The sequence below is a fragment of the Chrysochloris asiatica genome, unplaced genomic scaffold (assembly GCF_000296735.1).
Source record: "Chrysochloris asiatica unplaced genomic scaffold, ChrAsi1.0 scaffold00017, whole genome shotgun sequence".
Classification (NCBI taxonomy): Eukaryota; Metazoa; Chordata; class Mammalia; order Afrosoricida; family Chrysochloridae; genus Chrysochloris; species Chrysochloris asiatica.
The window spans coordinates 17,762,805-17,776,397 of record NW_006408535.1 but is presented as its reverse complement, the minus strand read 5'-3'; the positions used below and the strand labels follow the sequence as shown (position 1 = coordinate 17,776,397).

General features: G+C 41.0%; 1 protein-coding gene across 1 annotated transcript in view; it reads right to left on the bottom strand.

Moving 5' to 3' along the window:
- STRN3 (striatin, calmodulin binding protein 3) overlaps positions 1 to 7,474 on the bottom strand; it is a 133,107-nt gene extending 125,633 nt beyond the window's left edge. Inside the window, exon 1 of the mRNA XM_006835367.1 lies at positions 7,193 to 7,474. Within this exon, the coding sequence (XP_006835430.1) occupies positions 7,193 to 7,474 (282 nt within the window). The remainder of the gene's footprint in view (positions 1 to 7,192) is intronic.
- Between the last annotated feature and the right edge of the window lie 6,119 nt (positions 7,475 to 13,593).

The following is a 13,593-nucleotide window of genomic DNA, read 5'->3' as shown; positions in this document are numbered from 1 at the left end:
ATACCAGAGATGGAGGCAGAGATGAGGACATGGAGAGAAGGAGCAGCTGAGGACTCTAGACTCATGGAAAGAGAAAGGTTGTGTGCTGGTGGCCAGGAAAAAATAGAGAAGGAATAGAAGCACGGAGGGAATTGTAATTATTACAATGACACTAAATACGATAGGATGAGTGCTAAACCAAGGTTATCCTATGTAAACTATCACTCAATTCACAATAAAAACAATTTTAATTTAAAAAAAATATTCAAAATCAAATAATGCATTGTAGTAGGCAAATGTGTGGCAAAAGATATCTTTAAACTACTAAAAGGCCAAGATGTCAATTTGAAGAGCAAGAAGCACCCAACCCAATCCATAGTATTCTCAATTGTGTCATCTAAATGTGCGAGCTGGGCAATGAATAAGGATGAAGGAAGTAGAATTGATGTTTTGAATTATGGTATTGGTAAATAATATTAAAAATGTGCCATAGGACAAGGACATAGCCACAGAGGGCTAGAGCTAACAGTGGAGCATCCAGCTGATATGAAGTGAGGGGAGACAACAAGAATGCCCAAACTTGAAGACAGTACCCATTTGACCTAGCTTCAATGGCTTGAAGATCACAGTTCCACTAAAAAAAAAATTTTTTTAATTTGATAAAGGAAACAAGTGTAAATTGTTACAATTGTATGAACTTGATCTATACATAAGGATGTAGTAGCTCAAAATATCAAATGAAGAAGGAAATCTTCATCCTACCCTCTCTGTACACAGGGGTGATAGGGACATGCAACTTAAGATATTAGCTACTTAAATTGGGGGGCTATAAAAGCACAAAGTGACTGGCTTACAAGTTTTCAAAAGGGAGTTTAGTGTCAGAGTGTGCAGGAGAAGGTAGAATCCCCACTGAATAGTTCTCATCTTGTCTACATGGGTCTTTTGAAAGGAGATGGGGATAAGATTCTTATGATTCAATAGTGAGTAACTGTTATCATGACTAATAATGATTGTCACAACTGTAAAGGTAGAAATTTTGTTAACATAATGGAGGGAGTATTTAATCTTACATTCCAGGAACAGAGGACTCTAGGACCACCAAGGGAGAAGAGCAAAAGCGGAATGTTGGGACCCTATCCAGAGAAGCAGAGACACCAGAGATGGAGGCAAAGATGAGGACATGGAGAGACAGAGCAGCTGAGGACTCTAAACTCATGGAAAGAGAGAGGCTGTGTACTGGTAGCCAGGAGGCAGGCTTGCAGACTGTGTCCTTTGGTCATTTAAACGATTATATATTCCTGAGTGTTTTGGTGTACATCCCCCCCACCCACTCTCTACAAAAAAAAACCCAGAGAAAACAGAAGCAAATACTGTTGAATGATGTCGCACAAAGGAGACTGTAATCATTGCAATGAAACAATGAGTGTAAAACTGATGTTCTCCCATGCATGTAAGCTCACTCAATTCACTATAAAAACTTTTTTTTTTTTAACGTGCTATAGAATATCAGAAAAGCAACACAATATCTACTGGAAGAAGTACAGCCAGAATGTCCTTAGTAGCAAGGTGAGACTTCATCTCATGTACTTTTGATTTATATTAGAAGGGACCAGTCCCTGGAGAACGACATCATGCTTGATAAAGTAGAGTGTCACAAAAAGAGGAAGACTTCAATTAGATGGATTGATACAGTCACTGCAACAATGCTCACAGCAACGACTGGAAACCCTATACAGGATCACTATGGGTTGGAATCAACTTGAAGGCACTTTAACAGCAACAAATAAAGAATAATGGGTTATCCATGAAATTAACACAGATGAATCTGGAGGAGATTATGCCATGTGAAATGTCAATCACAGAAAAGTAAAACTACTGTAATACCTCACACTATTTTAAAAACAATATACACAAAAGAAGCAAAGTTCTTTGATGGTTACCAAGGACAGGAGGGAGAAGGAGAGAATTACTTTCTAGATAGTAGATACTTGCTATTTTTGGTGATGGAAGAGGCAAGACCAAATATGAAGCCAGCACAACTTGATCAAGGTAATAAATACACTACAAGTAATCAAGTCTGTCATAGATTATTTCATAGACAGAACAGGGCTGACGTGCAAATGATTTGCCACATAATCCACTGTCATTCATATAATTAATTCACAGAATTACATATATATAATTATATATAATGCACAGAATTAATTCACGTGCACACTCAATGTTGTCATCAGCCACAGACATGGACATGCGTTTTAATCTAACTAGAATGTGGAAAATATTTTTCTCATCCTCCTAGATTGGCTTATGAAATAAAAAATACTACTTGTGGGTAATGTGTTTCCTTAAACAATGTACTATTTTAAAAAAGGCAACATTCACTAAAAAGCAAAAATGAGAAAGAAAGGAGGGAATGGAAACAACACAGTGGAAATAATGGCAATGTTGACATATTGTAAAAGTTTTAATTAATGACAGAATATTTGTATAAAAGTTGTCAATGGGAACCTAATTTGCTACAAACAGTTTAACCTAAAAAGCTGTAAAATATCATTAAAAACAGGGAAATATCTTTACAGCAAGGATCATTCCCATCCACTCCATACACAGAGTAGACAGGGATGGGCAACTTGGACATTAGCTACCCAAAGTGGGGGAGGCTACAAAGGCGAGAAGTGACTGGCTTACAAGCTTTCAAGAGGGAACCTAGATTCAGAGGGCATGGAGGAAGGTAGAATCTCCAGAGTAGTATCCAATCTGTCTAGACAGGGCTGATGAAAGTGAATTAATTGTTATCAGGACTGATTGTGAGGGTTGGAAATGTAAAGGTAGACGTTTTGTAGCAAGGAGGGGAGTGATTTTCAGTCTTGGAGCGGATGTCCCTGGGACCATCAAGGGAGAAGAGCGGAGAGCGGGGCCCTACCCAGAGAAGCAGTGATGCCTGAGATGGAGGCAGAGATGATGACGTGGAGCAATGGAGCAGCTGGAGACTTTAGATCCAGAGAGGGAGAGCGACTGTATGCTGAAGACCTGGGGGGCATGGGGGAAGGATTGCATGGAGGGGATTGTAATCATGGCAATGAAACGATATAGGATAGGATGAATGTAAAACTAATGTTCTCCCATGTAAACTACCCCATAATTCACAATAAAATATTTTTAAAAATCATTAAAAAGAAAGGAACTGGGAGACTGATACGTAACTGTGGACATTTATTACTTTCAAATAAAGTTTTTACACTTACAGGGTCACTATGGGTCAGAACCAACTCAACGACACTTAACTATTACGTATCATCATCTTTTGAAATAACTGTTAACTCCGTAAGGAGCTCTGGTAGTGTACTGGTTACGAATCAGGCTGTTAACCTCTGCGTCAGCAGTTTGAAATTGTTCTGCGGGAAAAAGATGAGGCTTTCTGCTCCCATAAAGATTTACAGCCTCAAAAACCCTGTACAGGGTCCACAGCACATAACAAAAACAACTTAAGAATAAAAATGTATGAAGGCTAAAAACCTCAGAATAAACAGAGAATCTTTATAAAAAGCTTACTATTTGTTATTTTCTGTGATTTCACCGCAGAGTCATCAAAATCATATCATGCAAAACTCACCAGGATTTGAAAATCATGTTCTCCACTAACTTTTGAAAATTGACAATAAAAGGAAAAGAGTTTGCGAGAAAGACCCTCCTTCCCTCCTATAAATGGAGATAAGTAAAATATGTCCTATTAACTTGGATCTTTAGGAGTAATAGCTGTCTTGTTATGATCAATTTTAAAACAGACTACTGTGCGGGCATGAGCACAAATTAAACTTTTACGTTTGGCTTGAGAATCAGTAGTCTTTGAATATAAACTACTAGACTACTTTTTTCACATACATATGAACTACAGAAAGAATGTAAGGATATACTTGTCATATGCATAAACTACGCCTGATACATTATGAGGGCTCAGTAAGACTACTGAAATGTATACTGAAGTGGCATTTACCACATAAAACTAAACAATTCAAAGACATTTCATTTCTAAACTGCTAAAAAAAAAAAAGTATGGCACAGCAGCTATCGGTACCAAGACTACTACTCTGAACTCAGACAGACAAGGGTTAAGTCTCAGCTAGGTGACCTCTGGAAAGTTATTTAACTTGTCTGAGTTTGTCACCTTACATAAAAATAGAGAATACTTACTTCATAAGGCTGTAATACTGATTAAGTGGCAGTTACAATTTTTATATAACATGAACTGTCAAAATCCCAGAAATAGCACAATTTTTAAAGCCCTAGACCAAATTATCCAAATCTCTGGAGGATGACGTGAACATCAAGATACTTTTCTAAAGTTCTACAAGTAATTCTGACTCCTGTTTAGGAATCACTTTCCAAGAGCCTTAATTACTAACTTTACCTGTGCCCAAGGTAAGAGATAACAGAGTTTTAAGTCATGATATTCAGATTTCGTTCCAAGTTTCTAAGACAAACCTTTATCTCAAATTCTTCCTAAAGAGAACAAAATCATACTGCAAAGCTCTAATCTGACACATTTTTCCAAAGTTGGGAAAAAATGTGATCCCATATTAAAATTCTACATAAAAATTAGGCATACTCTGATCTATTCATGTTCCTAAGTTTCAAAAAGGGCACTTTAAACATGTGTGTAAAAGATCTGTGCCCCAAGGCTTTATACAATATTGATATGTAATTTGTCTTATTTCTGTATTGTCTGTCTTGAAAATGGGTGTTTACAATTAAAATACAATGATACTTCATTTAAACTCACATTTTTCCTCCACCATATACATTTTAAAATATGTTGTCTCAGAAATAATCTTAAGGCATCTACAGCAAAATCAAAACAGTAGAAGCACATTTGAAATCCTAATTCAGCAAAATATTTTAATGAAATATACAGCACACAAACATACAAACAAAATCATGCACATTTTATTCCAAAAGAATCTGCGAAATGAAAATTTTATGAAAAAAATTCAGTCTAGAAACACAATAAACTTCAAAGCAAACAAGGCTTACAATGGCTGTAACAGAAATCAAAGAAATTCCGGAAGAATGCAAGCAACAGAAATCTTCCTTAAAGTTTTTTACTAGTTTTGGTATTGAGAGAACCCGAAAGGCAAGGAGAGATAATACAGGTTTTCATTGATTTATAGGCACTGGATTGCAAACTACAAGTTCAAAGTCACCAACTGCTTCTTGGAAATTGGGTCACACAGGGTCACTATAAGTTGTAATCAACTTGATGGTATTTAATAATTTATATGTTAGCAGATTCCAACAGCCAACCTTTTGGTTGGCAGGCAAGTACTTTAATCACTGCAACACCAGGATCCTTTAATTTGAAACATGAATAAGATATTTTCCCAGTTACTTACATTAGTGAAACTTCGGAGTGAATAATGCAATTGCTAACTTAAGTGTTAAAATCTAAACTTGCATGCAACATCACATAAGTTATAAACTCTAAATGTGTGTTATTCAGTGAACAGAGAAGCCTTATAAATACATTTAAACAACAACAAAAACCATTAACATAACTCTAGCCACACAGAAAATTAAATTGATTTAAAGAATGGTGCAGTAGATTTACACTAAGTGTTCTATAAATTCCAAATATTTTATAGATTATATACACAAGTTAGAGGAAACAATGAACTATTTGACATAACCATTTTCAAAGTTAAGTATTTTTAAAAATCCTAAATTTATCAATGCACAATTCTAAAACACTGAATCGACTAACGGATGTTAGTTTACAGTTACTTTTTTCGGATTTAATTGTCAGAATACTGTGTTTTGTTTTTGTGTTGTTTTTTTTAATTTCCCTTTAACCACTTTGTGGAAAATGAAAGTTTACAAATTCAAAATCAAGCTGAAGAGACTCCTATTTGAGGGCACTCTTCCAAAATTCATCCAATCGTCCAAGTTTCAAAATCATTTTCCTCAATATTCACTGCAGGCATGCATGGATGACACACTTGAGAGCGAACAATAGTGCTTACATCCTAACTACATATAAGTCTGAAGAACAGTGGGTCAACACTACTTGGTGGTGGTGGTTCTGTTCCGTGGAGTCGGTTCCGACTCATAGCGAGGTTACCCCGTACAGGGTTTCCGAGGCTGTAAATCTTTACGCTACTTAGATGCATGCTTTTTCGTCTAAGCTTAATTTTGCCTGGAAAGTCCTTAAAATAAGCACTTACAAACACCTAAGAAAGTTGAACACTCCTTTTAAAAAGATGCAGCAATTTTTAAATCCAAGCCATGGACGCTTAAACTACCAACACCTTCGGAAAGTTAGGTTATCGCAACCCAAGTTGCACCTTTAGAGAAACCAATCTGGGTCAATATGAGGGTGACGGGTTCTGAGGACATTTAACTTTGTTTCTCTTTGGTGAGTGAGTAATAGGAGAAAAGTACATTTTACTTCAAGCTAATAGTAAGTCTTTTCTCAGCCTTTCATAAATACTGTACGAAAGTATGGGTTAGGTTTCTGCGAGTGAAAGGCTCGCTTAAAAAAAAAAAAAAAAAAAAAAGTTTTGCGACTAGTAAACGTTGATGAGTCAATAAGTAATGAAGAACTGAATAGGATCCCAGGGAATAAAGCAACGTCCCAGGTAAGAAGGTACATAAGAGTTGACAGGTAGGAAACGAACACTTCGTAGGTAAACCTCAAGCCATTGTGTTTAGAAAGAAGCGTGGCTGTCAAGGGGCAAGTACGTACCAAGTCGGGGGAGGGGGTCAGATAAGCCAAAACGTTAAAGGGGGGGTGTCCGATAAAAGATGGTAAAATGCCCACCCAAGTCTCCTTCTTTGGGTTCTCCACCTCATGAGGGACAAGCGAGAACAACGAACGTACCCAGCAGCTCACACTTCTCTCCATAGAGAGCATCCCAGCCCCAAGCCCCGGAGGCTGGGAAGGCCGTCTCCGGAGGAGCCCCCGCAGACGCCATACTAAAAGCCAAAATGGCTGCCCCGGGGAAGCCCGCACAGCGCAGCTAGAGAGGATTGGGGAGCAAGCTTCTGCGGGAAAGGGGGAGGGGGACTCAGGAAGAGCCGTCACCAGAACCGTCGCCCCCGAGCCACACCAGGTAGGTTCCTTTTGGTTTCTTGAGGCCGCGGGCTCGGGCTGAAAGGAGTCCCGGCCCCACCCCCCGGCCGAGATCCCCGCCGCCGCAGACCGTCCCCAACTTAGTACCTGCAGTTCGGCCCGTTCCACCTCCCAGTGCGCCCGCTCCATCTCGAATCGAGCCCACTCGTGCTGGATGTAGTGCAGTATCCCCGGGATAGTGTATTGCTGCGGCCGGGACAGCTCGGGGCCGGCCGCGGGGCCCGCTCCCTCGGCGGCCGGAGGACCCCCGCTGCCAGCTGCTCCATTTCCCCCCGGCGTAAGATTCATATTCCCCCCAGGTCCCTGCTGCTGCCGGGGGGGTGCCGCCATCCCCGGACCGCCACCACCGCCTCCAGCGACTTCGTCCATTGTGTGTGGGGCCCCGGCCGGGGCGCAGGGCGAAACGCCGACAGCTGGGGGAAGGGACGGGGAGGGGAGCCCCGCGCTGGTGTCGGGGCGGAGGCCAGCCGGAAGAGGGGCGGGGAAGGAGCCGTTGCAGTGTGCTTGCCGTGGGTCAGAGCTAGGAGCTGCCGGCCGCCGCCATTACAGTCCCTCCTCCATCTGCCCGTCTCAGTCACTCACTTTAGGGGAGGGGGGGGCCCGTGGCGGGAGGGGGAAGAGAGGGCAGGGTTGGGAAGGGGATAGACGTAGGGCCGTCGATACCGCGCTGCATGTCGGGTAGAGAAAGACGCTGTCGCCGCACGCCAAATAGCCAAATAGAGTCCGGCCTCACCCTGCGCAGGCGCACAGGGAACTCCTTTAGGGTTGCTGGTAGAGGGCGGGGAAGGATTTGGGGACCCGCCTGTAGGCCCGCCCCCTCCCCCGTCCCTCTCCTAGTGTCGGGGTCTGTATGCTAAGGGTATAGGACCTTGACTTTGAGAACCTCTGCTCTGGTCTTTCAGTTTAACATTTTCCTTCGAGTAGGCATTCCCCTGGCGTTGTTCCTCCCCCATGAGTCTCTGCCGCGTGCATCCTTCTGAGTTCTAGAGGAACTCAGCCCGTCCCGAATTCCTGACGTTTCTTTTGCATTCCTGGCGTGCTTCTGACCTCTTTCTCTACTTGTCACTCATTCTTTCTCCGGTTTCTTAGCGTTAGTTAGTTCCGGGAGCTTTTGGGACGTGCTCTTGGCAAATAGCCTAGGTCCTTACAGATGTGCTGACTGGATTCCCCGTCTTCGCATAACATTTCTCTGTGCCTCATCGCTCATCGCAACTTGTTTCACATTGCTTCCTCTATCCTTTCCTATTCTTTCATGGCAGTTGCGTTTTGAAGAGTTGGGAGGAAAATAGGAACGATTGTTTTCATTTTGTTTATTTTTCATGAGAATGGGAGGCACTGAAATGTCTTAGATCTTGACAGTGCTGGGTGAAGGAAGACGATAGATGAAAAGGGAAAAAGTTTTTCCCAGGCCACTAAAGATTGAGTGACTATACAGAAAAGACAAGATTCATTTTTTAAAAAAAACATTGTGTATTTTCATGCGCTCAGTTTCTCAGAAAACATCCTAATAAACTAGTGAAGTTTTTTCAAGTCTATAGTTAATCATCATTTGATTGAGAAATAGGACAAAAATAACATTTAAAACCTTAATAAGGAAAAAGAGGTTCAGGAATTACAGCTCTGCAGAAAAATTGCATATGAAGTTGGTTGCATTTTTTAGATTTTTTTTTTTGTCCTGTACCACACAAGCCAATACAGTTTTCAGTTTTTACTGTGGGTTTGTAGGAGCACCTCCACTCCGAATTTAATTTCGAAGACATTAAGTAGTACAGTTTATCATGACTGCTGTATCAATGTAATGGAGAGTGGATTAGACGAGTTCCCCATGCTGCCATGGTTTGTTTATATATGAAATGAGATCACAAACTATTAATTAAAATTTTTCCCCATATTATAAAAGTACTATTTCTCTGTTTTATGTTGTTGTTGTTAAATGCCGTTGAGACGATTCCGACCCATAGCGACCCTGTATGGGATTTCCAAGGAGTATCTGGTGAGCTTGAACTGCCAACCTTGCAGTTTAAACGGCTTTACAATCTGGTGCATTAACCCACAGCGCCACACCAGGAGTCCATTTTATAGCGACCAGCATAAAACTTGGCTTATTCGATCCAAAAACATAACACTCAGCACTGGACTGTGAACCACAAACCCACTAACTGCCCTATACAAGGTCACTATGAGTCAACTGTACTTAACAACACTCAAGTATTTTCCATCCCACCACCCCACCCACTGCCGTTCCACCTCACCCACTGCCATTGTGGCAATTCTGACTCCTAGCAACCCTACAGAGTAGAGTATAACAGCTCCTTAGCATTTCCTGGACTAAATCTTTACAGGAGCAGATAGCCTCATCTTTCTCCCACAGAGCACCCTGTACGTTTGAACCTCCAACTTTACAGTTGTTGTTACTGTTATGTGCCGTGGAGTCGGTTCCGACTCATAGTGACCCTGTACAGAGTTTCCGAGGCTGTAAATCTTTACGGGAGCAGAAAGCCTCATCTTTCTCCCACGGAACAGCTGGTAGTTTAAACTGCTGACCTTGTAGTTCGCAGCCCGATTCCTAACCACTACGCTACCAGAGCTCCTTTAGTAGCCTTAAAATTTCTTATGTTGTTGTGTACCATCGAATTGGTTTCGACTCATAGCTACCCTGTATATGAACCGACTCGACGGCACTTAACAATAACAACAATACTCAGAAACCCTATCTATTATACAGGGTCGCTATGAGTCAAAACCGACTTGTCGGCACTTCACAACAACAACATACTGAGTCCTAAGGAGCTCTGGTAGCATAGTGGTTTCGAATCGGGCTGCTAACCACAGGGTCAGCAGTTCGAAACTACCAGCTATTCCGCGGGAGAAACATGAGGCTTTCTGCTCCCGTAAAGATTTACAGCCTCGGAAACCCTGTTACAGGGTCGCTATAAATTGGAACCGACTCCATGCATATAACAACAACAACATACTGAGTCCTGATGTGACACTGTAGGATAAGCACCCTTTTTGTTTTGTTTTTTTGTTTTTGAGGATCCCTTTTATTGTGCTATTGTGATTTTAACATTTTCTTTTCCAATTGATTATTGATTATAAATAGAAAAGCAATAGATTTTCATTATATTTAGGAGTTGGCTTCCGAAAGTCTATGGAAAAATTCCAATTTCTTTTCATTCCATTTTTCCAAGAACTTTTTGCATCTTCCTCAGGTTTTTTTTTTGTTTGTTTTTATTGTAAATTATGTGATAGTTTACATGGGAGAACATTAGCTTTACATTTATCCTATGGTATATTGTTTCATTGCCATGGTTACAATACCCTTCATGCATCACCAAGGATAAGCACTCTAGAACCATAAGGTAGACAGTGCAAACTCACCAGCCACTCCTCAGAAACCCTACACAGGGTTGCATCGGAACCAACTCAACAGCACTTAACACGCTGAATTCAGGATATTGCACTGAACTGAACCACAATTTTGGTGGTTGAAACCCACCAGCTGCTCCTTACAGGGTCACTATGAGTTGAAATGGATGTGATGGTACTTAACAACAATAACAACATTCAAATAGTATAAAGATTGAAGTTGTCAAGGACTTCATTCTTCTTGGATCAACTATCAACACTCATGGAAGCAGCAGTCAAGAAATCAAATGACGTATTTCATTAGGCAAATCTGCTGCACAAGACCTTTTTCAAGTGTTGAAGAGCAAAGATGTCAGCTTGAGGACTAAGGTGTGTGTGCCTGACCCAAGCCATGGTATTTTCAATAACCTCATATGCATGCAAAAGCTGGACAGTGAATGAGGAAGACCTTAGAAGAATTGATGCTTTTGAGTTATGGTGTTGGAGGAGAATATTGAAAGTGCCATGGGCTGCCAAAAGAACCAACAGATCTGTTTTGGAAAAAGGGCAGCCAGAGTGTTCCTTGGAGGCCAAAATGGCCAAACTTTGTCTCTTGTACTTCGGACATATTGTCAGGAGGGACCAGTCACTTGAGAAGGACATCATGTTTGATAAAGTGGAGGGTCAGAGAAAAAGAGGAAAAACTCCAACGAGATGGATTGGCCAAGTGGCAGCATCAATGGGCTCAAGCGTGGCAACAGTAGTGAGGTTGGCCCAGGATCGGGCAGTGTATCGTTCTGCTCTGCATAACGTCGCTATAAGTCGGTACCAAATCGATGGCACCTAATGACAACAAATAGTGTAAGGAGCTCTGGAAACGTAGTGGTTACGAGTCAGGCTGCTAACCTGACGAGCAGCAGTTTGAAACTACCAGCCGTTGCGTGGGAGAAAGATTAGGCTTTCTGCTCCCATAAAGATTTATAGCCTTGGAAACCCCATGTAGGGCTGCTATGAGTCAGAACCAACGCCACAGTACACCAGCACCACCACTATCCTAATAGTAGCCTATGGTTACTTAATATTAATTGTTGTTATTGTTAAGTGCCATGGAGTCAGTTCTGACTCACAGTGACCCTATATAGTATTTCGAAAGAGCAGCTAGTAGGTTGAACTACCAGCTTGTGGCTCACAGTCCAGTGCTTATCTGACAGCGCCACAGCAGGACTGCTAATATTAATTATGTTGTGTTGTTGTTAAGTACCGTGGAGTCGGTTCCGACTCATAGTGATCCTGCACAGGGTTTCCGAGGCTGTAAATCTTTATAGGAGCACAAAGCCTCATCTTTCTCCCGCGGAGCCGCTGGTAGTTTCAAACTGCTGACCTTGAGGTTGGCAGCCCGACTCGTAACCACTACGCTACCAGAGCTCCTTAATATTAATTGTACCTTATTTAAATTATTACAGTCTGTGAGTGGTATAAAAATTTAATGTGAATGTGCTCAGCTGCTAACTGATTTGAGTCCACTCAGAGGTACCTCAGAAGAAAACCTGATGATCATATGAAAAATCAACCATAAATAAACCCTGTGGAGTTCAGTTCTCCGCTCAGAGTCAACTGTTCTTTGTTTTTTAATTTAAGTCATCAATGTACTTGTCAATGATATTCATACTAAACTCTTTCAGGGCAAAACATAGCACATAATAGATGCTCAATAACTCTTTGCATCACTTACTCATTTATTTAAAAGATATATTTGATTGACTAGTCTTTTTCAAATACTCTCCTAGCCCTTTTTATAACCCAAATAGACATAATCTTTGTCTTCACAGAGTTTACAGTGTAGCTTTAAGCAAATACCTTTAAAAATGGTTTTATAAATGTGAATAATACAATCCCTGGCCATGTTATTTCTAGGCCATAGAATCCTTAGCCATTGATCTGCAAGATTGCACAATCCCTAGAGGGCAGGGCCAATGCTCCTCAGGTTCATAGTTTCCAGTGTCATGTACAGTGTACATCATCATTAAAGATTTGATGAATAAATTAAATTTAGACTAGACTAATATGAACATTTTTCCTTTACCTTGTTCATTTTTATTAGTTTCTGCTACAGTTAAACCAGATACATCTTACGGTTCAATGACCAGAATTTTTCCAAATATTAGCTGTAAGGAACACCAAGGTTTTCTCCTCTGTTTGGAGCCTGTTTTATAGAGTATTGATATTAGATTCTGTGTCCAAGATAGCTGAAAACCCTTTGCGGAGAACTCCTACAAGATCATCCTTGTAGGTAATAGGCACACCCAGGTCATATCACCACCTCCAACTCACCCTTCTGGAACTTCTTCCCTAAGCTATGGCTGAGTCATTTCTTCTTTTCAGTCTCATTATTGAAACTTCCATTTGTTCTGTCCTTCTATCTATATTTATCCCTCTTCTGTTACCACAAAACACTCCCAGTCTTAAACTACTGATAATGATCTTCAAGAATGCCTACTTGTATCTTTAATCATTTTAGACCTTTAGAGTGCTTCCCCCACCGTACTGATTTTATCTTTGACCAAATATAGACGTGGCATAGTTCACAGACATATATTAAATTGGGAAAGGTGCTTTAAGGAATTCCAGGCTTTTAAATAAGTCTGAAGTAGTGAACACTCAGAATCTTGGTGTGGGACTGTCCAATAAGCACTGGACTGCTAATCATAAGGTCAGTGGTTCAAACCTACCAGCCAATAGGGTCACTGTGAATCTAAAGCAACTTAGCTGCACTTAAAGAAGAATGATAAGTTAACATTTCTTATCAATTCCTTCAGTTGTTGTGGTTGTTAAGTTCAGTGGAGTCATTTCTGACTCATACTGACCCTGTATAGCATTTCCAAGGAGCAGCTGGTAGGTCTGAACCACTGTCCTTGTGGTTAGCAGTCAAGTGCTTATCTTACAGCACTACACCAGACTCTATTGTTGTTGTTAAGTGCCTTCAAGTCATTTCCAACTCTTAGAGACCCTGTATAGGGTTTCCGAGGAGCAGGTGAGCTTGAACCGCCAACCTTGCGGTTCAAACTGATTTTGCAGTCCAGCACATTAACCCACAGCACCACACCAGGACTCCATATAGCTGTTGTTGTTGTTGTTGTTGT